The sequence below is a fragment of the Chiloscyllium punctatum genome, chromosome 12 (genome assembly GCF_047496795.1).
Source record: "Chiloscyllium punctatum isolate Juve2018m chromosome 12, sChiPun1.3, whole genome shotgun sequence".
In the NCBI taxonomy this organism is placed as follows: Eukaryota; Metazoa; Chordata; class Chondrichthyes; order Orectolobiformes; family Hemiscylliidae; genus Chiloscyllium; species Chiloscyllium punctatum.
This window is the reverse complement of record NC_092750.1, coordinates 10,026,268-10,053,164: the sequence shown is the minus strand read 5'-3', so window position 1 is coordinate 10,053,164 and position 26,897 is coordinate 10,026,268. Positions and strand designations below refer to the sequence as shown.

At 44.5% G+C, this 26,897-nt stretch overlaps 1 protein-coding gene across 3 annotated transcripts in view; it reads left to right on the top strand.

The window, feature by feature from the left end:
• col7a1 (collagen, type VII, alpha 1) overlaps window positions 1-26,897 on the top strand; it is a 436,569-nt gene that overhangs the window by 46,057 nt on the left and 363,615 nt on the right. For all 3 annotated transcript variants that reach the window (XM_072581827.1, XM_072581825.1, XM_072581826.1), the window contains exons 2-3: window positions 7,132-7,216; window positions 18,152-18,332. In XM_072581827.1, coding sequence (XP_072437928.1) covers window positions 7,132-7,216; window positions 18,152-18,332 — 266 coding nt within the window. The remainder of the gene's footprint in view (window positions 1-7,131; window positions 7,217-18,151; window positions 18,333-26,897) is intronic.

Genomic DNA, 26,897 nt, shown 5'->3' with positions numbered 1-26,897 from the left:
AAGCTCAGAGGCGACGGCGACGGAAGAATTGTTCGACGTCACGGCATGTTTCAGGCTCTCTGCCTTTATTCCTGATGAAGGGCTTTTGCCCGAAACGTCGATTTCGCTGCGACTTGGATGCTGCCTGAACTGCTGTGCTCTTCCAGTGCCACTAATCCAGATTCCCGGGATGGCAGGACTGACATATGAGGAAAAACTGGATCGACTGGGCTTGTATTCACTGGGATTTAGAAGGATGAGGGGGTTTCTCTTAGAAACATGTAAAGTCCTGATGGGACTGGCCAGGCTAGGTGTGGGAAGAATGTTCCCGATTGTTGGGGAAGTCCAGAACTAGGGATCACAGTCTAAGAATAAGGGGTAAGCCATTCAGGAATGAGATAAGGAAGAATTGCTTCTCTCAGTTGTGAATCTGTGGAAGAGAATTCCACAGGAAGTTGTAGGGGCCAGTTCATTAGATTAATTCAAGAGGGAGCTGGACATGGCCCTTGCAGCTAAAGGGGTGTGGGGAGAGGGCAGGAATGGGGTATTGAATGGTGGTACAGGCTCGAAGGGCCGAATGGCCTACTCCTGCACCTAATTTCTATGTTTCTATTTTTGATTGATGGGCAGGTTTAAAGGCGAGATGCTCAGCACCTGGAGCAGGGAAACTGTTACCAACTTCTTAAAACTCTTTTTTAAGTGAAGTTGGAAACTTCTTCACTTTTCTTCATTTCAGACAGTGCATTCTAGTTGCCAAACTGAAAGCACAAAGTATATTTCCTTGCCCAACTCTTTTCACAAGCATCTTAAATCTGTCTGCTCTGGGAACAGGTACCTCTGAGAGCTCTTGTGGTTCAGTGAGAGCGTCTCGCTCTGAAGTAGGAGACTCCGGTTCAAGTCCTGCCTACTCCAGTACTGTGTACTCTCGTCCCTGAGCAGGTTGACTCCAAAATGTTTGCTAGTCCCTCTGCCAACGGGAACGATGCTGTATTTATTCACCTCAGATGAGGGGTTGTCACTCACATCAGTGTGAACTGAACTCAAGAGCCAATGCAGGGTTGGGGTGGTTAGGCTGAGGTTTGAAACTTGGATCAAGGATAACAAATGAGGACTCAGTGAGAATGAGGATGGTGACAATAAATGGTTAAAAGTGTGAGACGGAAATAATTAAAGTTGCATTCCTTTCAGTCAAGTTGTGTCAAACAGCACTTTTATTGCCATGGGCTTTCCAAATTACACACCAGGCTTGTTATGCCAGAGGCGTGTATGATCTAGAGATTTTATACATCCTTTCTTTTAAAGAAAAGGCCATAAATAATGTGTCGCACCGGGAGTTGGAAAGGGATGGTGTGTGTGGGTTTGGGAACCCTCTCCGATCCCTGTGCTGCTCCCACTTCTGATTGCCTTGAACAATCCCAGTTTTAATCATTCTACCATTCGCAGCTAGACTTTCAGCTTCCTGGGTCCTGAGTTCTGAAATTCGCCTCTTTCTTTCTCCATTTTTTTATTAAAGATGTTATTACAGCCCATTCCTTTGAGCAAGCTTTTGTTTACCTGTTCCAAAGATCTCATGTGGCTAGATGTTAAACATTGCTTGCAATGCAGCATCCTGAAATGTTTTCAGAGAGGACACCTACTGTGTGAATGCGAACGTTGCTTTGTGCACCATGCCCCAGAGTGAAATGGAGCATGACTCCAGATATTGGAAATCTGGAATAAAATAAAAGTACTGGAAATGCTCTGGCAATATCTATGGAGAGAGAAGCCGAGTTAATGTTTCAGTCTGATAACCTTTTCATCAACACCTCATCCTGGACCAAACTTGCTTGTGTGTGTTTGTTGGAGTGATGTCGTGGTAATGTCTCTGTCACTAATAACCCAGAGGGTCAGAATCTGATATTAGGACCAAGGGTTTAAAGTCCACCAGAGCAACAGTTGGAATTTAAATCAATTTATAATACTCAGAAATTAAAGCTAGTGATCACAAAACAGTCAACGAATATCATAAAAGCCCATCTGATTCACCACGTTGCATTTTCAGGAAGGAAGTCAGCCATTTTTAATGATCCAGCCAATGGGTGTGGCATATTGACACAATGGTTAGCACTGCTGCCTCACGGCACCAGGGACCTGGGTTTGACTCCAGCCTCGGGCGACTGTCTGTGTAGAGTTTGGAAGGTCTCCCAGTGACTGTGTGGGTTCCCTTTGTGTGTTCCAGGTTCCTTCCACGGTCCAAAGATGTGCAGGTTAGATGGATTGGCCATGCTAAATTACCCTGCAGTGTGCAGGCTAGGTATGTTAGCCATGGTTCAGGGAGCTTCAGGGTTTGGGTTGGATGCTGTATGGAGGGCCGGTATAGACTCACTGGGCTGAATAGGCGAAAGTGAGGACTGCAGATGCTGGAGATTAGAGTCGAGAGTGTGGTGCTGGAAAAGCACAGCGGGTCAGGCAGCATCTGAGGAGCAGGAGAATTGACGTTTTGGGCAAAAACCCTTCATCAAGTTTGACAATAGCCTCTTTCTGCACTGTTAATGATTCTATGTGACTCCAGACCCTTGAAATGCCATCTGAAATGGCTCAGGAAGCAGTTGCTCAGGGACAATTAGATTGGGCAACACATTCTGACAGTGCCCAAACTAGATGCAGGAGTTGGCCATTTTGCCCTTCAAGGAGAAAGTGAGGGCTGCAGATTCTGGAGATCAGAGCTGAAAATGTGTTGCTGGAAAAGCGCAGCAGGTCAGGCAGCATCCAAGGAACAGGAGAATCGACGTTTCGGGCATCAGCCCTTCTTCAGCGCTTTTCCAGCAACGCATTTTCAGCATTTTGTCCTTCAAGCCTGCTCCATTATTCAATATGATCAGGGCTGATCATCCAACTCTGTACAGTGTTTCCATTTTCTCCCCATACCTCTTTGATCCATTTTAGCTCTAAGAACTATATCTAACTCCTTGAAAGCATCCAATCTTTTGGCTTTGATCATTTTCTGGGGCAGAGATTTCCACAGGCTCACCAACCCTCTCTGGGTGAAGAAATTGCTCCTCCTCTTCCACCCTAACTGCCATACCTCGTATCCTTTAGACTATGCTCTCTGGTTCTGGACTCTCCTGTACTTGGGAACAGCTTTGCTGTGTTTCTTGTTAGGAGAGGTTGGACAAACAGATTGTTCACCAAGAGTAAATGAATTGAATGCTTACGGTGATCTCATCGAGGTCTACAAAATTAGGGGAGGCATAGATATAGGGTGGATAGTCAGAGCCTTTTTCTGAGGATGGAAACTACAAGAGGGTACACATTCGAGGTGGGCGGCATGGTGGTACAGTGGTTAGCACTGCTGTCTCACAGCACCAGAAACCAGAGTTCAATTCTTGCCTCAGGCGACTGACTGTGTGGAGTTCGAACATTCTCCCCGTGTCTGCGTGGGTTTCCTCTGGGTGCTCTGGTTTCCTCCCACAGTCCAAAGATGTGCAGATCAGGTGAATTGGCTGTTAAATTGCCCGTAGTGTTAGGTGAAGGGGTAAATGTATGGGTGGGTTGCACTTTGGTGGGTCGGTGTGGACTTGTTGGGCCGAAGGGCCTGTTTCCACACTGTAAGTAAGTAATCTACTCGAGGGGAGAAGTGCAGGGAAAAGTTTTAAGAGGGTGGCAGATGCCTGAAATACTCTGCAGGAGGTGGTGGACGCAGTCTCATTAGCAACATTTAAGGCCTATCTTGATAGACCCATAAACGGAAAGCAAACAGAGGGATAGAAACCACTGTCGGGTAATAAGTAGTGGGCCTACATAAGGAACAGGCTTGGAGGGCCTGTTCCTGGGCTGTTTGGTATTGTATAGTGTAGTCTTACATGTTTGAGATCTCAATTCATTCTTCTGAATTTCAGTGAATATTGTCCTAATCAGTCTAGTCTGTCTTAATATATCAGTCTTGCTTTCTCAGGGATTGGTCTGGTAAACCTGTCCCATAAAGTGTGGTGCTGGAAAAGCACAGCAGGACAGGCAGCATTACTTACGCCCAAAGTATCGCTTCTCCTGCTCCTCGGATGCTGTCTGACCTGCTGTGGTGTTCCAACGTCACAATCTCTCTCTCTGTCTCGGTCTCGGTCTCTGTCTCTCTCTGTCTCTGTCTCTGTCTCTTTCTCTCTGTCTGTCTGTGTCTCTCTGTCTCTCCCTCTCTCTCTCTCTCTCTCTGTCTCTTTCTCTCTCTCTGTCTGTCTCTCTCTGTCTCTCTCTCTCTCTACTCTGATCTGATCTCTGTCTCTCTCTACTCTGATCTGATCTCTGTCTCTCTCTACTGTGATCTGATCTCTGTCTCTCTCTACTCTGATCTGATCTCTGTCTCTCTCTACTCTGATCTGATCTCTGTCTCTCTCTACTCTGATCTGATCTCCAGCATCTGCAGGCCTCGCTTTCAGAGACCAGGAAAATGTCCTGTGGTCCCTGACTGTGGAACTCCCTGAGCCTATGACTTTTTTTTGGTTCTTCTTTTGGATGTTGTACAATATAAGCATGTGTCGCTTATTTCTAACTGTGTGAAGTTCTAATCTTTTCGCTTTCAGTCTGTGTGCTCCCCTGTCGCACCTTAGGTCTTTCTCAATGCAAGAAAAGAACTGGCCTGTTCTCTGCACATGGGCAAGAGCAAAACTGCAACAACTTAATGATTATTTCAATGTATTATATGCATTAATATAGCAACCTGTATTTCAGAAGGAAGTAATTGGCTGTGTTCCACTCAGGAAGTTCAGAAATGTTTTTTGAAATTTGTTCTTTCCTGAACTGTTGAAATAAGCATTCAATTTATTTCCCCTTGGGAGCAATTTTCCACTTTGACGACTGGTGTCAGTGGGATTGCCAACCTTCCAGGATTGTGCAGGAATGAATGATTAATCCACTGGATAGAGCTGCCAGCAAGTCAGAGGAAAGAGAACATTAAGAAGAAAGAGTTCTTTTTTTTTAAGTTATCCAATTTCTGGGAACAATTTCATTTATTTGTCACAAAAAGCATTGGAGGGAGGAAAGCTGCTAGCAGGAGGGGTGGTCAGAGGATGGAGCTCAGCTGGTGATAATTCTCATGGCCACCTGAAGTGTTGGTCTCAAGAGCTCCCATCTCCAATCTGGAAGGATTAGATATAGACTACAACTCTGTGAGCCTTGTCAACGCCATTATTCCTCTTCTGACTTCTGTGAAAAATGTTACTTTGTTCTTCAGTGTTTTTACACGGTATGCACGAGGCCAGCATGTGTCTCCCGTCCCTCATTGCCCTCCCACTGAGTGGCTGTTTTGACATATTCAGAGGGCGTATAGGAGTCAACCACATTGCTGTGGGTCTGGAGTCACATGTAGGCCAGACCAGGTCCCCTTCCTGAAGGATATTAGTGAACCAGGCGGGTTCTTGACTACGTTTGATGATGGTTGTCATGGTTACCTTTACTGAGAGGTGCTTTCAATTCCAGATTTTTTTTTGAAACAAATATTTTAAAGCCCATGGCCAGCTTGAGTGTGAATTATTCCCAGGCCTTGGGTAACTCGTTCAATGATTTGACCTCTATGCCACCGTTTCCCTGAGAGGTGTGGGTGAGGCTGCCTTCTGGAACCGCTGCAGCTCATGTGCTGTCGGTAGACCCACAATGCCCTGAGAGGGATTGCTAGGATGTTGACCCAGTGACGGTGTAAGAACGACAATACATTTCCAAGTCAGGATGGTGAGTGGCTCAGGAAACTTTGCAGGGGCATTGTCCCCATGTATCTGCTGCCCTTATCCTTCTAGAAGGAAGTGGTCATGGGTTTGGAAGGTACCATCTAAGGAACCTTGCCGAGTTGCTGCAATATCTATTTTTATAGACTAGTTTATACAGTAAGCATCAGTGGTCGAGAGAGTATAATTGAAGATGGTGGATGGGATGCCAGTCAAATAAGCTGCTTCATCCTGGATGGTGTCAAGCAGCTCGAGTGTTGGAGCTGGCCTCTTCCATTTAAACTGAAGAGTATTCCGTTATGTTTCTGGCTTGTTACTTGTAGATAGTGGACAGACTTTGGAGAGCCAAGAGATGAGTCACCTGTCTCAGAATTCTTGGCTTCCAATCTGCACTTGTAACCACTTTGTTTATAATGACAAGTTAAGTTCGGTTTCTAGTCAATGGTAAACCCCAGAATGTTGATAGTGGAAGATACTCAGCAATGGTTTCTCATCGTTATTGCCTGGCACTTGAGTGGTATGAACGTTATTTGCCACTTAACTGCTAAATCCTGAATATTGTCCAGATCTTGCTGGACATTAACAAGGGCTGCTGCAGTAGCTGAATAGTTGAATGTGGAACACTGTGCAATCATTAGTGACCGTTCTCCCTTCCAACCTTATGATGGATGGTCAGTGAGCAGGACATTACTGAGGAAGTGCTACTTGATAGAATTATTGATGACTCCTTCCATCATGTTGCTATGGCCTTAGGGACCAGGTACTGTCCACTATCCCGCTGTCAGCAGCCTTTCTCTGTCCAACTTTTGTGCATAATTTCATGAGGGTATTCACGGAAACTAAATGAAAAAGAGCTGGCCAGCTCAGCAGTGCCATAACTTTTTATGATGGACACTGAGGTCTATGAATAGTAAAGCCAGAAAGTGCTGGAGAAACCCAGCAGGTCTGGCAGCTTTGGTGGAAAGAGCAAAGTTTAACATTTCTAGTCCAAAATGACTACTTTGGATCTGATTCTGAAGACGCCACACTGACTGTAAGATATAGGGGCAGAATTGGGTCATTCAGCCCATCAAATCTCCTCCATCAAGGCTGATAACTTCTGTTTCTCTGTTCACAGGTTCTGCCAGACCTGCTGAATTTCTCCAGTACTTTTATTTCATTATGTTTCCAGCATCCCCAGTACTTTGTTTTCATCTTCAATGACGTCCATCCCCTGGAACACACTGAGCTCTAGCAATGCCCAATGCTTCCTTCAGCTGGTGTTCAACATGGAGGAGTAGACATTCTGTAGTTGTCTGCAAGCCTTGATCTATTGAATGATGGCATAGACTTATGGGGCTGAATGGTCTCCTGCTCTGTTCTGAATGCTCCAATTGGGAGGAAGCACAGTCAGTGTAAAGGGAGTGCAGCATGAGGGGATGAGACTGTCAGTAATGTATGTTATTTTTCTCTCCTCCCCCAGATGATGGCGATGAGAATGTGGTTCACCTTGGTTGCAGTGATCCAGGCTGTCCTCACATCTTCCGCAGAGGCTCAAACACAGAAAGGTACCAGAAGGCGTGTCACAAGAGTGAACAATAACCATTAAATATCCACCTGAAGGGAAGATACTTTCATGCAGATAAGGACAGCAGTTAGAGCAGTTTTACTGTTGACAACAGTGAGGGGACAGCAGTGGGTTTAACCAGGCGATAGGCCCAACTCCTGGAAAGCTGACATTATGGGATGAGTGTTAGGGGAGATTGGGTGAGGAAAATTAATGGGCAGCTTTTCTGAATAAACCTCAGGATGAGGGCAGAAGGTGGAGTGGAGTGGAGTGGGTGGACTAGAAAAGGTTACACCACTGGCTGATTATGATGGTTTTCAAGTTCAATCTCACTCCCAGAGCATTTTGACAGAGTTGGGATTGGAGTCTGGATTGTACAGCTACCTGCCCACTAATGCCACTTAAAGATGCTTAGAGGTCTATGATCCAAGGCCTACTGTAGATCCAAGGGTAGTTTTCTTGATGCCTCTTTGACCCCAATTGTGGCTGCATATTGCCCCATGAAGTGGCATTTCCTTCACAAAGTTGACCAGGTCACCAAATGAAGGCCTACATTTCAAAGGATGGACAGGGGGTGGTGTGGTGCTGTCTGGAAGTGACCCTTCTCTGTTTTATCTGGACTGCAGGTTGCTCCTTCTGTAACACAGAGGGACCTCCTGTTGAGCTGGGAGCCCACTTGAGGTCTTTACTTGGACGGTGAGCTCACTCTTTGGCTTTTGCGAGGCTGATTCTGGGGGAAACCATGACTGGGTGACTGTTTCCCTTACAGTGTGGGCATTGACTCTTGTTTGACCCCAACAGGGGCCGTTGACCCTCTGGGCAAAATCCATAAGACGTAGGAGTAGACATTGGCCATTCAACCCGCCAAGTTCATTCCACCAGTCCGTGAGGTCATGGCTGATCTGATTAATCCTCATCTCCAGTTTCGTCCCTTTTTCCTGTTACACTTGATTCCTGTACTGATTTTAAAACTCTGTGTCTGTCAGCCTTAAATATACTTAATGACCCAGCCTCAACAGCCCTGTGTGGTACAGTCCACAGACCCACTGCCCTCTGAGAAGACATTACTCTGTCTTTCAATGGCTTCTTCCTAAGACCATATGCCCTCTACTCCTACACTCTCCAATGAAGGGAAGCAACTTCTCCACATCTACCCTGTCAACATCCCCACCCCCACCCCTTACAAATCTTTTATGTTTCACTTAAGGTCTCCCCTCATTCTTCTAAACTCCAGTAAATACAGGCCCAACTTGCTCAACCTCTCCTCAAAAGATGTCCCTCCATTATCCCGGATGAACCTGTTGACTGGACTGGATGTCTGGACTGGATGTCTGTTTTCATTGTTGTGTCCATGGATAGGATCAATAGAGGAAGCAAGGCTCATGGGAAACATTTCCTCGACATTAATTATGTACAGGGTGAAGTTTAGCATGAGGCTTCATGTGGAACCATCTCTCAATAAAAGCAGAAAATGCTGGAGAAACTCACCAGGTTTGGCAGCGTCTCTTGGGGGAGAAAGAGAAACTCACACACTGTTCGCATTTCAAGTCCAGAATGACACTTTTTCAGAACAATTAGAGTTTCCAAAAAAGTTATTTTGGACTCCATGTTAACTCCTTTTTCTCTCTCGACAGATTCTGCCAGACCTGCTGAGTTTCTCTAGCATTTTGTTTGTTTTATTTACAATGCCCACTGCGTTCTCCTTCTCCATCTCTCCAACACGTTTTGTCATTGAATGGTCTTGATCACTGATGCTGCCTATATATCCCTAGCCTCTTGCTGCATTTGGTCTTGGACACTTCTTTCAGAATAGATTCTTTCTTCTATTCCTCCACTGATTTTTAATTACTATCAAATTCCCTCATTGCCATAGAGTCATAGAGATGTACAGCATGGAAACAGACCCTTCGGTCCAACCCGTCCATGCCGACCAGACATCCCAACCCAATCTAGTCCCATCTGCCAGCACCTGGCCAATATCCCTCCAAACCCTTCCTATTCATATACCCATCCAAATGCCTCTTAAATGTTGCAATTGTACCAGCCTCCACCACATTCGCTGGCAGCTCATTCCATACACGTACCACCCTCTGCGTGAAAAAGTTGCCCCTTAGGTCTCTTTTATATCTTTCCCCGCTCACCCTAAACCTATGCCCTCTAGTTCTGGACTCCCCGACCCCAGGGAAAAGACTTAGTCTATTTATCCTATCTATGCCCCTCATAATTTTGTAAACCTCTATAAGGTCACCCCTCAGCCTCCGACGCTCCAGGGAAAACAGCCCAGCCTGTTCAGCCTCTCCCTGTAGCTCAGAACCTCAAACCCTGGCAATATCCTTGTAATGTTTTTCTGAACCCTTTCAAGTTTCACAACATCCTTCCAATAGGAAGGAGACCAGAATTGCACACAATATTCCAACAGTGGCCTAACCAATGTCCTGTACAGCGGCAACATGACCTCCCAACTCCTGTACTCAATACTCTGACCAATAAAGGAAAGCATACCAAACGCCGCCTTCACTATCCTATCTACCTGCAACTCCACTTTCAAGGAGCTATGAACCTGCACTCCAAGGTCTCTTTGTTCAGCAACACTCCCTTGGACCTTACCATTAAGTGTATAAGTCCTGCTAAGATTTGCTTTCCCAAAATGCAGCATCTCACATTTATCTGAATTAAACTCCATCTGCCACTTCTCAGCCCATTGGCCCATCTGGTCCAGATCCTGTTGTAATCTGAGGTAACCCTCTTTGCTGTCCACTACACTTCCAATTTTAGTGTCATCTGCAAACCTACTAACTGTACCTCTTATGCTCTCATCCAAATCATTTATGTAAATGACAAAAAGTAGAGGGCCCAGCACCGATCTTTGTGGCACTCCACTGGTCACAGGCCTCCAGTCTGGAAAACGACCCTCCACCACCACCCTCTGTCTTCTACCTTTGAGCGAGTTCTGTATCCAAGTGGCTAGTTCTCCCTGTATTTCATGAGATCTAACCTTGCTAATCAGTCTCCCATGGGGAACCTTGTACGCTCCTAGTTTGTGACTTGGCAAATGTTACCACTTTCCAGTTGAAACCAGCTTCATATTTAATTACGAATGCAGATAATTAATTTAATTATAATTGGGAACACTTTTTTTTTAAACTTTATAGCCTGCTGGACTTAATATTTGAGTTGAACAACTTCAGACCAAGAACTCTAACTTTGATATTCACACCCGAATCTTCCCCAAAAGTTTCTGTATCTCTGTTTTTGTTGGCTTTGCTTTCAGTCTTTACTCTGTTGTTAGATCAGTTGGCTGGATAGCTGGTTTGTGACGTGTGGATTTAATTCTTGCACTGGCTGAGGTTACCATGTAGGTCCTGCCTTCTCAACCTCTCCCTCTCAACCTGAGGCATCGTGACCCTCCGGTTAAACTTACCACCAGATTTCTCTCTCTCTCTCTCTCCCGAATGAGGGATCAGCCGAGTGGTAAGTTTACATTTACACTGGACCTCCATTTTCCATTTTCTACAGCCTTTACCACTCCCTTCGTCTTTAGTTCTCTGGATGACACCTTTTGATCTCCCATATTATTCATTCCCTGATCTGCACTTGTGTTCTGCTTGCTACTCTACTATGACCGCATCATTGAAACACACAGCTTTTCCACCTGTCCTCAGCTCCAAAGAAGAGTCCTATCACACTTAAAACAATGACTGTGTTTCTCACAGCACAGAGGCTGCCAAACCTGCTGAGTTTCTTTGGGACTTTCTGTATCTACCCCATAACTTGTTTCACTGCAGAGTCTGCTCTCTTGTGTGTGTCTGAAACTCTCATGCATCATTTCGGGAAGTTATGTAAGAACCTTCGGACCCTGGAGCAACTCTATGACGATGTTACAGAGCTACTTCCCATCTGACATAAATAGTACAGTTGCCAGAGTTAGATCAGAGCTGGTCATTAGATTAACGTTGGTATGACAAATTAATATGTTTCATTATTCATTATGGGATGTGGGCACCATTGGCCGGTCAGTGTTTATTGCCCTATCCTAGCTGCCCATGAAAAGGTGGTGGTGAGCTGCCTTCTTGAACTGCTGCAGTCCACGCGCTGTAAAGTAGAGACACACAATGCCATTTAAGGAACGGATTCCAGTATTTTGACCCAGCAATATTGGCAACATATTTCCAAGTCAGGATGATGGATGTCTTGGAGGGGGTGGTGCTGCCATATATCTCCTGCTCTTGTCCTTCAAGATGAAAGTGACCATGGGCTTGGAAGATGCTATCAAAGGGAATTCCTGCAGTACGTCCTGCAGATAGTCACAGTAGTGTGCATTGATCTTCAGTAGTGGAGGGAGTGGATGTTTATGGATAGTGTGTACTGTTGAGATGCAATAAGTAAAGGTGGCTGTGGAGGCCAAATCATTACATGTTACTGGGTTTAGAACATTTAAAAAGAATAGGGAGGAGGGAGAAAAAGGAGGGGGTGTAGCACTGCTAATCAGAGAGGGTATCACAGCTACAGAAGTTACCATTGCCAAGGAGGGTCTGCCTATTGAGTCAGTATGGGTGGAAATTAGGAACAATAAGGGAGCAGTCACCTCATTAGGGGTTTACTACAGGCCCCCCCAATAGCAGCAGGGAGATTGAAGAAAGCATAGGTCGGTAGATTTTGGAAAAGTGTGAATGTAGTTGTAGTGGGTGACTTTAACTTTCCCAATATTGATTGGAACCTTCTTCAAGCAGACGGTTTAGAAGGCGCTGTTTTTGTAAGGTGTGTTCAGGAGGGTTTCCTAACTCAGTACGTTGACAGGCCGACGAGGGGGGAGGCCATTTTGGATTTGGTGCTCGGCAATGAGCCGGGGCAGGTGTCAGATCTTGCGGTAGGAGAGCATTCTGGGGATAGTGACCACAACTGCCTCACATTCTACATAGCTATGGAGAAGGAGCGAAGCAGGCACAATGGGAAGATATGTAATTGGGGAAAAGGAAACTATGACGCTATCAGACGTGGGTTGGGAAGCATCGACTGGGAGCAATTGTTCCATGGAAAGGGCACTGTAGGTATGTGGAGACTGTTTAAGGAACAGTTGTTGCGAGTGATGCACAAATGTGTTCCTCTGAGACTGGTAAGAAGGGGTAAGATAAAGGAACCTTGGATGCCGAGAGCGGAGGAGCTTCTTGTCAAAAGAAAGAAGGCAGCTTACGTAAGGTGGAGGAAGCAAGGGTCTTGCTCAGCTCTAGAGGATTACAGGCAGGCAAGGAAGGAGCTCAAAAATGGTCTGAGGAGAGTCAGGAGGGTGCACGAGAAAGGCTTGGCAGGAAGGATTAGGGAGAATCCAAAGGCATTTTACACATATGTGAGGAATAAGAGAATGATCAAAGAAAGAGTAGGGCCAATCAGGGATAGCATAGGGAACTTCTATATAGAGTCTGAGGAGGTAGGAGAAGCCCTAAATGAGGTTTTTGCTTCTGCCTTTACTAAAGAAAAGGACCTTTGTAGTGAATGAAACCATTGAGGAGCAGGTAAGCATGCTGGAACGGATAGAGATTGAGGAAGCTGATGTGTTGAAAATTTTGACAAACATTAAGATTGAAGAGTCGCCAGGGCCAGACCAGATTTGACCTCGGCTGCTTTGGGAAGTGAGAAATGTGATTGCTTCGCCGCTTGCGAAGATCTGTGCATCCTCGCTCTCCACCGGAGTCGTGCCGGAGGACTGGAGGGAGGCAAATGTAATTCCTCTCTTCAAGAAAGGAAATAGAGAAATCCCTGGCAATTACAGACCAGTCAGTCTCACGTCTGTCATCTGCAAGGTGTTAGAAAGGATTCTGAGGGATAGGATTTATGACCATCTGGAAGAGCATGGCTTGATTAAATTCAGTCAATGCAGCTTTGTGAGGGGCAGGTCATGCCTCACAAATCTTATTGAGTTCTTTGAGGATTTTACTAGACAAGTTGATGAGGGTCGAGCGGTGGATGTTGTGTATATGGACTTCAGTAAGGCATTTGATAAGATTCCCCATGGTAAGCTCGTTCAGAAGGTCAGGAGGAATGGGATACAGGGAAATTTAGCTGTCTGGATACAGAATTGGCTGGTCGATAGAAGACAGCGAGTGGTAGTGGAAGGTAAATATTCTGCCTGGCAGTCAGTGGTGAGTGGTGTTCCACAGAGCTCTGTTCTTGGGCCTCTACTCTTTTTGTAATTTTTATTAATGACTTGGATGAGGAGATTGAAGGATGGGTTAGCAAGTTTGCAGACGACACAAAGGTTGGAGGTGTCGTTGACAGTATAGAGGACTGTTGTAGGCTGCAGCGTGACATTGACAGGATGCAGAGATGGGCTGAGAGGTGGCAGATGGAGTTCAACCTGGATAAATGAGAGGTGATGCATTTTGGAAGGTTGAACTTGAAAGTTGAGTACAAGATTAAAGACAGGATTCTTGGCAGTGTGGAGGATGCGGGATCTTGGTGTGCAGGTACATAGCTCCCTTAAAATTGCCACCCAGATGGACAGGGTTGTTAAGAAAGCATATGGTGTTTTGGCTTTCATTAACAGGGGGATTGAATTTAAGAGCCGTGAGATCTTGTTGCAGCTCTATAAAACTTTGGTTAGACCGCACTTGGAATACTGTCTCCAGTTCTGGTCGCTCTATTATAGGAAAGATGTGGATGCTTTGGAGAGGGTTCAGAGGAGGTTTACCAGGATGCTGCCTGGAATGGAGGGCTTACTGAACTCAGACTTTTTTCATTGGAAAAAAGAAGGAAGAGAGGGGACCTAATTGAGGTGTACAAGATAATGAGAGGCATAGATAGAGTTGATAGCCAGAAAGTTTTTCCCAGGGCAGAAATTGTTAACACGAGGGGTCATAGTTTTAAGCAGTTAGGCGGAAAGTATAGAGGGGACGCCAGAGGCAGGTTCTTCTCAGAGTTGTGAGAGCATGGAATGCGTTGCCAGCAGCAGTTGTGGAAGCGAGGTCATTGGGGATATTTAAGAGACTGCTGGTCATGCATATGGTCACAGAAATTTGAGAGTTCGTACATTAGATTTACTTCACATGAGGATCAATGGTCAGCACAACATCGTGGGCTGAAGGGCCTGTTCTGTGCTGTACTGTTCTATGTTCTAGTTCTATTTAATATGGAGATAGGTAGGTTCTTGCTTAGTAAAGGAATCAAGGGTTATGGGGAGAAGGCAGGAGAGTGGGGTTGTGAAACATATCAGCCATGATTGAATGGTGGAGCAGGCTTGATGGGCTGAATGGCCTATGTCTCATGGTAAAGGTAAAAACAAGGACTGCAGATGCTGGAAACCAGAGTCTACATTAGAGTGGTGCTGGAAAAGCACAGCAGGTCAGGCAGCATCGGAGGAGCAGGATGGTGTATGGTCTCATGGAGTTGAACAGAAGTGTAACCTTGAAGGCTATTCTTGAACCCAAAGTCTCAGCTGTGTCCCTAAAGTCTCACAACAAGATACAACTCACTTTTTTATTTCACTTTGATCCCTTGTGCCCAGTTCTAGCACAGAATTGAATCATAGAATTCCGTACAGAAAAGGCCCATTGCTCTGTCAAATTTGTACTGCCTCAAATACATTAAATCTCCACTAATCCCACTTACCATCACTTGGCCCATAGACTTGAATGTCACTATCATTCATGTGCTCTTCCAGGTCCTAAATCTGATGTAACTCATGCAGATAACTTGATGGTAAGGGAGTGTTGCTGAACAAAGAGACCATGGAGTGCAGGTTCATAGGTCCTTGAAAGTAGAGTTGCAGGTAGATAGGATAGTGAAGAAGGTGTTTTGTATGCTTGCTGGTTACTGGTCAGTACTGTACAGGACATTAGTTTGGCCACTTTTGGAGTATTGCATGCAATTCTGATCTCCCTCCTACTGGGAGGGTGTTGCGAAACTTGAAAGGTTTCAGAAAACATTTACAAGGATGTTGCCAAGTCTGGAGGGCTTGAGCTACAAGGAGAGGCTGAATAGGCTGGGGCTGTTTTCCCTGGACTGTCAGAGGCTGAGGGGTGACCTTATAAAGGTTTATAAAATGAGGGGCATGGGTAGGGAAAATAGACAATGTCATTACCCAGGGTGTGGGGAGTCCAAAACTAGAGGTCATAGGTTTGGGGTGAGAGGGGAAGCATATAAAAAGGACCTGAAGGGGCAACTATTTCACACAGAGGGTGGTACGTGTATGGAATGAGCTGCCAGAGGATGTGGTGGAGGCTGGTACAATTGTAATATTTAAAAGGCATCTGGATGAGTATATGAATAGGAAGGTTTTAGAGGGATATGGACCAAGTACTGGCAAATGGGACTTGATTAATTTAGGATATCTGGTCACCATGGGCAAGTTGGACTGAAGGGTCTGTTTCTGTGCTGTTCATCTCTGACACTATAAGTGAGGGGCAAGTTTTTTTTGCACAGAGTAGCAGCAGTCTGGAACGCACTGCCAGGGGTGATGGTGGAGGCAGATACGCTAGAGGCGTTTTAAGGAAGTTTTAGATAAGCGCATGGTTATGCAAGGGATGGATGGATAGGGATCAAGGGCAGGCAGAAGGGATTACTTTAGTTTGGTATTGTGTTCAGTACAACATTGTGAGTAATTCCTGTGCTGTACTGTTCTGTTTTTATTTGAGGGGGCAATCATGGAGGTTAACTCTTACTATGAGTACATCATATCTTGGCGAAAGAGATTTAACCGATGCACTGGCTGTAATGCAAAAAGCATGATTACTAGGGACAGAAGGAAGGTGTGCTTTTATACTGGGTAGTTGGAAATGTGTTGCTGGAAAAGAGCAGCAGGTCAGGCAGCATCCAAGGAACAGGAGAATCGACGTTTCGGGCATCAGCCCTTCTTCAGGAATGGCTGAATTCCTGAAGAAGGGCTGATGCCCGAAACGTCGATTCTCCTGTTCCTTGGATGCTGCCTGACCTGCTGCGCTTTTCCAGCAACACATTTTCAGCTCTGATCTCCAGCATCTGCAGTCCTCACTTTCTCCTCCTTTTATACTGGGTAGACATGATTCACACTTTTATAATCGTTATGACCCTTGGGTGAAACATGGCATTCCATCCATTGCACTATGCAAAAACCCATAAGGAATAGGAGCAGGAGGAGGCCATTTGGCCCTTCATATCAGCTCCCCCATCCAGTAAGCTTATGGCTGATTAAATATTGGTCTCAAATCTGCTTTTCTGCCTTTTTTCTCCTAGTCTTTGACCTCTCTTTGTCAATAATTGGACTAACTTGGCCTTGAATATATTCAATGACTCCGTCTCCACAATTCTTCAGAGGAAAAGTGTGGAGATTCACATAAGAACGAGGAGCAGGAGTAGGTCATCTGGCCCTTTGAGCCTGATCCGCAATTCAATAAGATCATGGCTGATCATTTTGTGGCCTGTGCACCACTGACCCACTCTCTCTCCACAACCCTTAATTCCTTTACTGTTCAAAAAATGGTCCATCTTGGCTTTGAAAACCTTCAATGAGGAAGGCTCGATTACTTCCCTGGGCAGGGAATTCCACAGATTCCCAACCCTTTGGGTGAAGACGTTCCTCCTCAACTCAGTCCTAAATCTGCTCCCCCTTATTTTGAGGCAATGCCCCTAGTTCTAGTTTCACCCACCAGTGGAATCATCCTCTCTACTTCTATCTTATCTATTCCCTTCATAATTTTATATGTTTCTATAAGATCCCCCCTCATTCTTCACAATCCTCTGGGAAACGAAATCCAACTTAAACAGGAGATCTCTTAAAATGAAACTGTGACCCTGAGTTCTAGATTTCCTCAACACTGGAAATGCCCTGTCAGTGTTTAGGTCATGAACCTTTTTACATTGTTTTGTATCTCCATTGGTTATGGGATCAATCTGTTCAACCTTTCTGCATTATACTGTCCCTGATACCCTTGTTATCCACTTTAATTAAAGTCAGTGAACCTGAGTATTAGACTTGGGGATGCTTGTAATGGTCCACCGATACAATATCATCTGTACGTACATAATCAACTGACCTGCCTGTTTCTGCACAGCAGATTACAAATCCAAAAGTATTTCATGAGCTCAGAATCAACAATTAATACCTCCCAGCATGTTACATTTTGTTTTATTCTTTCTTGGGATGTGGGCATTGCTGGGAAGTCCATAATTTTGTTGTCCACTCCCAATTGCCTTTGAACTGAGTGGATTGCTCAGGCCATTTCAGAGGACAGGTAGGAGTCACTCACGTTGCCGTGGGTCTGGACTCATATGTAACCCTTTGAGAACTGAGACAAGGAGAATTTTCTTCACCTAGACGGGGTGAGCCTGTGGAATTTGCTGACACAGAAAGCAGTTGAGGTCAAAACGTAGAATGTTTTCAAAAAGGAATTAGACATGTTCTTAGAGCTAAAGGGATCAAAGGACACAGAGAGTAAGTGGGAAAAATGTTACTGAGTTGGATAGTCTACCATCAACATATTGAGTAGTAGAGCCAGTTTCAAGGGCTGAATGGCCTCCTACTGTTAGTTTCATAGAATCATAGAATGCCTACAGTGTGGAAATGGGTCATTTGGCCCAACAAGTCCACACTGACCCTCAGTAACCCATCCAGACCCATTCCTCAACTACTCTACATTTACCCCTGACTCATGCACCTGACCTACACATCCCTGAACACAATGGGCAATTTAGCATGGCCAATTCAACTATCCTGCATGTCTTTGGATTGTGGGATGAAACCGGAGCACCCAGAGAGGATCCGCTCAAACAAGAGGAGAATGTGTAAATTCCACACGGTCACCTTAGGATGGAATTGAACCCCGAGTCCCTGGTGCTGTGGGGCACCACTGAGCCACCGTCCGTTTCTATGTTCCTACATTCTAGTCAGTCTTGGAAACAGCTCGTTAAAGTTGGAATGTTGGGGGAGAGATGTGCCAAGGTAACACTTGTCTCTTTCACATTCCAGCAATTTGCAAAAATGTCTTTGCTGCTGATATTGTCTACCTCGTCGATGGCTCCTCGAGCATTGGAAGAGTCAACTTTGAAGAAGTCAAAGATTTTATTGAAGCAACCATTCAACCGTTTGTAGATGTAATTAGTCAAAGTGCGGTCAGAGTTGGCCTGGTACAGTACAGTGATGACCCAAGGTAAGATGCCTCACTCCTCATTGGTATTGATTCTGATGGGAGATGGGTTTTGAATGCCAACACTGAATGGTAAACTTGTGTAACAGTGGTAGACTCGTCAACTTTAAGGGCATTTCAGTGGTCATTGGATAGGCATATGGACGAAAATGGAATAGTGCAGGTTAGGTGGGTTTCAGATCGGTTCCACAGGTCAGCGCAACAGCAAGGGCCAAAGGGCCTGTACTGTGATGTAATGCTCTATGTTCTGCGCTGCTATGCTCATAGGAAAAATGGGTTGAGGAATATGTGCCATGGTGGTGCAGCGGTAGGTATGATCCTTAACAAGTCTAGAGTTTATGTAATGTCTTTCACACCTTTAAGACATTGCAAAGTGCTTAACAGGCAATTGGATACTTTTGAAACGCACTTGTAGTTTTCACAAAAGTGAAACATATGAGGCAATTTGTGCCCAGCAAGCTCTCCAGAACATTCAATATGGTCAACTGGGCCTGTATTTGCTACAATTCAGAACGATGAGAGGGGATCTAATAAAAACCTATAAAATTCTAACAGGACTGGATAGAATACATGCAGGAAGGACATTTCCCCCATTGGGAGAGTCTATAACAAAGGGTACACAGCTTCAGGGTAAGGTCAGATGCTTAAGAAAGCAGGAAAAGGGTCCGCGATGTCAGTGGAAGAGCACTTTGAGGACAGTGATCATGATTCTATTAGTTTTAAGATAATGATGGAAAAGAATAGACCTGATCTCAAAATTAAAGCTCTCAACTAGATTAAGGCCAATTTTGAGAGTATTGGGCAAAAGCTTTCAAAAACTGATTGGGAGAGATTATTCACAGGGAAAGAGGCAATTGGAATGTGGGAGGCCTTTATAAGCGAGTCCAGAGGCAGTATATACCTGGCTAAATCCCCAGGTGTGGGGAACACTGGATGACTGGAGAAATTCGGGCTGAAAGCAAAAATGCTGGAGATCAGTGGGTCAGGCAGCATCCAAAGAGAGAGGCAAGCAAAAGTTTCAAGTCTACATGACTCTCTGGTTAAGAAAAAGGAAACATGTTGCAGGTATAGACTACTGGCATCGAGTTGGACCGAAGGGTCTGCTTCTGTACTTTTCCGTTGTATGACTCTGTGACTGAAATGAGAAAAATTTTAACTGTAAGGGCAATGGAACTGTGGAGTGCTGTGCCACAGAAGGCTGTGGAGGCAAAGTCACTGAATATATTCAAAAAGGAGATAGGGTTTTTTTAAAGAAGTTAAAGGCGTGAAGAGGGTATGGAGAGAAAGTAGGAACATGGAATTGAGATACAGGATCTGCAATGATCAGATTGACGGATGAAACAGCTTTGAAGGGCTGAATGGCCTACTTCTGCTTCTAGTTTCTGTTTCTAAAAAGGACTTGCATTTATACAGCATTTTACATGACCACTGGATATCTCAAAAGTGGTTTACGGTCAATTAAGTGCTTCTGTAGTCTAGGGACTGTTGTAGAAATGTTGTAATCTGTTTTAGTGATGTGGACCTCAATCCACCTGGGAACTGTTTCTCAGGCAACTCTCATTCCATTGGTACTTTTAATACCTGGCTAAATCCCCAGGTGGGCAGCACTTGTTTTCTGATTTGTATTCTATGTTAATTGACCAAATTTTTTTTTTTTTTGGTTGCTCCTTGACATTAGAACATTCTTAAATAATTCACTGCACTTAGCAGTTTTATTCCCCATTGCCCAGAAGTGAGCAGCTCCAACAGCACTCCAGAATCTTGACAATATTCAGAATAAAGCAGCCTGCTTAACTGGCCACCGATCCACCATCTTCAACATCCACTCCCACTGCCACTAACGCTCAGTAGCAGCAGTGTGTACCAACTATAAGGTGCTCCTTACAACAGCACCTTCCAAACCTGCAATCCATCTGGAAGGACAAAGGCAGCGTGTACATAGGAGCACCACCAAGTTCCCCTTCAAGCCACTCACTATCTAGCTTTAGAAATCACTGTCCCTTCAGTGCTGGTTAAAAATCCGGGAATGTCAGTCTTAATGGCATCATGAGTGTCCCTACACGGCAAAGACCTAGTTGCATTGCTGTGGTGCATCTTGTAGATGGTACACAACGCTGCCTCAGTGACATGCAAATCATTTCCTTGAACTGTTCTGCTGTTCAGTTTCCCTGAAATAAATGAAGCATTCTTTAATTATTACAAGACCTTACAGATGTTTTTGTAATCTGGATGCTTGCAAATGCTTTAACCACTTCCTAATCATCTGGGCAGAGGCCTTTTAATGATCTTTACATCTGCCCTGCCTTAATCATGCTTACAATGTCATTTTTGTGGTTTGTACAAAAGTGTGTGAGCCAGTTTAACAAAAAGATTATGCTAATGGTTGTACCGTCCCTTTAGAGATGTTTGGGTGGGGGGGGGATGCGGGGTAGTGGGGGGTGCAGAAAAAAAAGCAAGGCTGGGTTACTTAGAGCTTTTTTGGGCTTTGGAGATGTTTCTGACAGTAAAAGGATTTTGTTAGGAGATAAGAAGCATGCGACCACTCGAATCTACTTTGTCATTCAATACGATCAAGAAGGATATTGTAGCTTAATGCCACGTTATCCCTTAATCCCTTCAATTACCTCCAATCCCAAACATCTGTCTGTCTAAATCTTGAATATGCTCAGTGATTGAACACCATCGTCCCTCTGGGCTACAAAGATTAATAAACTTGTGAATTCTCCTCATCTCCATCCTAAATGCCTGACCCGTTATCCTAAGACTGTGTCCCTGCTTCCACAGCAACTACAGCCATTTGTATTTTTGCAGCGCCTGTAACATTCAATTGCACCATTCCCTGGCACTTCACTGGAGTGTTACAAAGCAAAACTCGACACAAAATTACGTAACAAGTTGAAAGGTTGGATGGTGAAGCACTTGGTCAACAGGGCAGGTTTAAATGAGGGACAAGAGTTTCAGAGTATTCTGGAGAATCCCAGGTGGGCAGCTGAAGGTATGCCCGCCAAGGATAGTGATTGAAATACAGATTCTCTGGAGGTCAGAATTTGGAAGAACTGAGATTGTGGAGCTGGAAAAGGTTAGAGTTAGGAACCTTGGAGCAGGAGTAGGCCATTCAGTCCATCAGGCTTGCTCCTCTATACGGTATGATTATGACTGATCATTTAGTCATAGAATCATACAGCACGGAAACAGACCCTTTGGTCCAATCATGCCAAACATGATCCCAAAATAAATTAGTCCCATCTGCCTGCTCCTGGCCCATATCCCTCCAAACCTTTCCTATTCATGTACTTATGAAAATATCTTCTAAACATTGTAACTGTACCCACATCCATCACTTCCTCAGGAAGTTCATTCCAGACACTAACCACCCTCTGTGTAAACAAATTTGCTCCTAATGTCTTTAAATGTCTCTCCTCTCTCCTCAAAAATGTACACCTTAGTCTCGAACTTCCCCATCTTGGTGAAAACACAGCTACCATCAACTCTATCTGTACCTCTCGTTATTTTATAAATGTCAATAAGCTTGCCTCTCAATTTCCTACGCTCCAGTGGGGGGGAAACAAAAAAGTTCCAGCCTTTCTTTATAACTCAAACCTTCTATATGCGGCAGTATCACTCCCTTTATTCCCACTGTATCTCCATATGCGTTTGCACGTTGATACAGCAGACCACATTGCGAGCATTTAGGGGAAATGGAACGCTGACCGGGTGACCAATTTGAAAAGCGGCAAGTGCTGGCGACAAAAACAACCCTGACTTTCTTGTTGCCTGCCCCCTTTAACACATCATTGTCTTTCCTGACCGAATCTGTCTTGGACTTCCTCCAGTGCATGCTGGATAAACAACATCTAATTTTCTGCTTGGGAAGCCTGCATCTTTCTGGACTCTGTATCCAGTTCAATAACTTTGGGGCTTGAACATTCGTATATTATGCTCCCTTTGAAACTTGTCCTGATTGCCAGGTTAAAAGATTCAACAACATTTCTCTCTTGTAGCATTTTTTCAAAAAAGTATGTCATCTGTTGCTGGGCCGGTTGGGTAATATGTCTGTGTGTGTGTGCGCTTGTCTGCTTGCTGGCTGTCTGTCTGTGTGCGAGTGCGTGTTTTGTGGTTATTTAGAGGGATAGCATTTAAATATTTACGATTTGTACATCTGTATGTTATCCAATTCTTGCATTTGTATCAAACAGGTTTTGATGATAAAGCCACAATTGCATCCGTTAGGAAGGTTGATGTATCTGGTTGTTTAATCTCCCCATTTGGTAACTGAACAAAGTATTTTTTATTTTGTTGTGATCCATGGAGTAGTGGGACAGAAGAAAGGTCCATTCCTCTGTCTTGGTTTAAACAGAATAGGGAAGCCTTTTTCCAGGGGAACTGATGGAATTGGTGACTGGGGAATGGTGTGGAGATTGGAGGTAATGCCTTCGGTCTTCCCAATATTGGACTGGATGACCTTCCTGTTTTATTCAATACTGGACGGTAGATAAGCTGTCTGACCATGTAACAACAGTGACTGGGTGAGCAGGGTGCTATCAGCACACATAGAACATAGAAATGTACAGCACAGAACAGTCCCTTCGGCCCATGATGTTGTGCCGAGACTTAATCCGAATGTAAAATATAGTAACTTAACCTACACACTCCTCAACTCACTGCTATCCATGTGCGTGTCTAGCAGTCGCTTAAATGTCCCAAGTGACTCTGCTTCCACTACAACAGCTGGCAACGCATTCCATGCATTCACAACTCTCTGTGTAAAGAAGCTACCTCTGATGTCTCCTCTATACCTTCCTCCTAATATCTTCAAACTATGACTTCTCGTGCCAGTCAATCCTGCCCTGGGGAAAAGTCTCTGACTATTGACTCTATCTATTTCTCTCATTATTTTGTATACCTCGATCAGGTCTCCTCTCTTCCTCTTTTTCTCCAGAGAGAAAAGTCGGAGCTTATTCAACCTTTCTTCAGATGGCAAGCCCTCCAGTCCAGGCAGCATCCCGGTAAACCTTCTTTGCACCCTCGCCAAAGCCGCTGTATCTTTCCTATAGTAGGGCGACCAGAACTGGACACAATATTCCAAGTGTGGTCTCGCCCAGGGACTTGTAGAGCTGCAGCAAAACATCGTGGCTCTTAAACTCGATACCTCTGTTAATGAAAGCCAAAACGCCATATGCTTTCTTAACAACCCTATCCACTTGGGTGGCAACATTGAGGGATCTATGGACTTGCACACCCAGGTCCCTCTGTTCCTCCACACTGCTGTCTTTAATCCTATATTCAGCATTCGAGTTCGACCGTCCAAAATGCATCACTTCGCATTTATCCAGGTTGAACTCCATCTGCCATTTCTCAGCTCAGCTCTGCATCCTGTCTGTGTCGCACTGCAGCCTGCAATAGCCCTTGATACTATCGACGACACCTCCAACCTTTGTGTCATCTGCAAATTTACTAACCCACCCCTCAACCTCCTCATCCAAGTCATCTTTAAAATCTACAAAGAGCAAAGGGCCAAGAACAGAGCCCTGCGGGACTCCACTCAACGCTGACCTCCAGGCAGAATACTTCCCATCTACAACCACATTCTGCCTTCTGTCAGCCAGCCAATTCTGAATCCAGATTGCCAAATCTCCCTGTATCCCATACTTCCTAATTTTATGAATGAGCCTACCATGGGGAACTCTATCAAATGCCTTGCTCAAATTTATATATGCCTACTGCCCTACCATCGTCGACCTGTCTTGATACCTCCTCAAAGAACTCGCTAAGATTTGTGAGGCATGACCTGACCCTCACAAAGCCACGTGAAAATTGTTTTAGATGTTGTCAATGAAGGACAGCATGTAGATGAAAAGTTGGAGGTGATCAAGGATATTTCTTTGGACAGCGACAGAAGTAGTGACGCAAGATTAGAAAGGGAAGTGTTTGTTTGTGATTCCTTGGCTGGGATTAGGAGGGTAAGATTGGAACCAGGTAGCTCGAGTTAACAGAATAGGTGACGTTGAGCGGGTGAAATGCTACAGACAGGTCTGGAAAGTTGAGGAGGATAGTTTATGTTTTGGCACTGCCACACAGGCCATTATGGTTGTAGATTCTCCGAGTAGTAGAAATTGTCTTCTCTGATGATGATCAACAGAACTTTGTGGAACATTTTAACTTCCAAGAAGGAAAAAAAGAGCATGTGGCTGAGAAGATAAAATGTAAAAAGTTTCTAACCATGACCGTAACCCATCTCTAACGTAACAAATATCAGCTTGGCGCCTGTTGACGAGTGGTTGAAATGTGGCTGCAAACCGTGCCTGTGGTGATTGTCAGTCGTTGGTTTCCTGTCTAAAAGGAGACTTTGGGACATTGAATTGCTATGGAAATTCAATGTGCTTTGAAGTCAGTGAAGTATCTATGTCACAGTGATCTGTTTGGCTGTATCTCCTGTATTATATGTGTGTGCACAGCAAGTTCCTGTTTGATTATGGCCAGAGAATGTGTCTGAGATGATTTTAGTTGAGGGGTCAGTGTTGAGCAGAGCAGTGGTGAGAGTCCCTCTTTTCTCTTCCTTGTAATAATGGCTGTGGGATCTTTGTCAATGAGAGGGCAAACAATTATACCCTGAGAAAATCCTGCTTTAAAAAGATAGGAATTGGGTTCATTAAATTGACCTGCAGATTGCCAGGCCCCCATCTGCATCTGCTATGAGATTACAATGCATTGCTGGTGTTCGAGATTGTAAGCAGGACATGTCAAAGTAACAAAATAAAAATAGGAATTGCAGGAGATACTCAGCAGCTCTGGCAGCATCTGTGGGGAGAAAGCAGAGTTAATGTTTCAAGTCTAATAACTCTTCATCTGAACCTGGAGACGGACCTAAAACATTGACTCTGCTTTCCCCACCACTGATGCTGCCAGACCTGCTAAGTTTCTTCAGGAATTTCTGCTTTTGTTTAGATTTCCAGCATCCGAAGTTCTTTGTTTTTGTTTTTTACGTGTCAAGGTAAGATGCTGTCTCCAACTCTTTCCAAAACAAAGATTGATGCAGGATTGCTTATACCTGACTGTGTGTGCTTCTCTAATGAAGACAATATAGCAGTATAGCAATTAAATTTTTAGTCATTGGGGAGACATTAGACACCAGTATAGCAATTAAATTTTAAGTCATTGGGGAGACATTAGTCAGTCTGTCAGGGGGTCAACAAAGTTTGGCTGGTCCCTGTTATGTATCTTCAGAGGTTTTTAATTAAAACCTACATCTTTGACCAAGCCCTGTCACCCCACCAACTATCTACTTGTCTCAATGTCAGATTTTATTTGATATTCCTGCAAAGCACTTTGGAATATTTTATTTTATTTGGGGCATTGTTTCAGGGAGACAGAACAGTTTAAAAAGCATTTCCTCCAGTTGCCTTTATCGGTCAGAGTATTGAGTACAGGAGTTGGGAGATCAGGTTGCGGCTGTACAGGACTTTGGTTAGGCCACTTTTGGAATATTGTGTGCAACGTCTGGTCTCCAATCTATAGGAAGGATGTTATGAAACTTGAAAGGGTTCAGAAAAGATTCACCAGGATGTTGCCAGGGCTGGAGGGTATGAGCTATAGGGAGACGCTGAATAGGCTGGGGCTGTTTTCCCTGGAGCGCTGGAGGCTGAGGGGTGACCTTTATCGAGATTTATAAAATCATGAACATAAATAGGGTAAATAGACAAGATACTTTCCCCAGGGGAGTGGAGTCCAGAACTAGAAGGCATAGGTTTAGGGTGAGAGGGGAAAGATTTAAAAGGGACCTAAGGGGCAATCTTTTCACACAGAGGATGGTGCATTTATGGAATGAGCTGCCAGAGGAAGTGGTGGAGGTTGGTACAATTACAACATTTTAAAAGCATCTGGATGAATAAGAAGGGTTTAGAGGGGTATGGGCCAAATACTGGCAACTGGGACCAGATTAATTTGGGATATCTGGTCAGCACTGACGAGTTGGACTGAAGGGGCTGTTTACAAGCTGTACATCTCTCAGATTCTAATTTGCTGTTCTATGTGCCACCAGCTGGCAAACAGCAGGAGTGTGCAGAGCTGCTATTGTTATTCCATTTTAATAGCATTGTCATTGGACTGGAAAGGTTAACTCTGTTTTCTCTGCATGGTTGCTGAGTTTCTCCAGCAATTTGTATCTGTTCTGTGTAGAGCTGGCTGTTCAGGGTAAACTTCCTTCAGATTCACTCAGGTGATGTTGATGTTGTATCTCGGTTAGTTTGGCAAGTTGGTACTCTTTAGGAAACACTTGTGACAATGCTGCTCCTTTTCAACAAGGTTACACTGTCCTTGGCCTTTTTATTTTCCAGAGAGGTTGTAAAAGCAGTGATTCTGAAAAGTCAAGGTTTGAAGAGTTTTAGGGCCAGTTTGATGATGGCTAACAGGCAAAAGGCTTACAAGTTTAAACAAAAATACTTATACAATGAAAGGGGAGCGGCCAGTTCTCCCAGCTCAGCTTCTCTCTGGTTTGGTTTGATTTGGGTTTAGTGGTCTGACTGTTCACTGAAAGCAGTCAGTCAGTTGTGAAGCAGCTAGACCCACAGA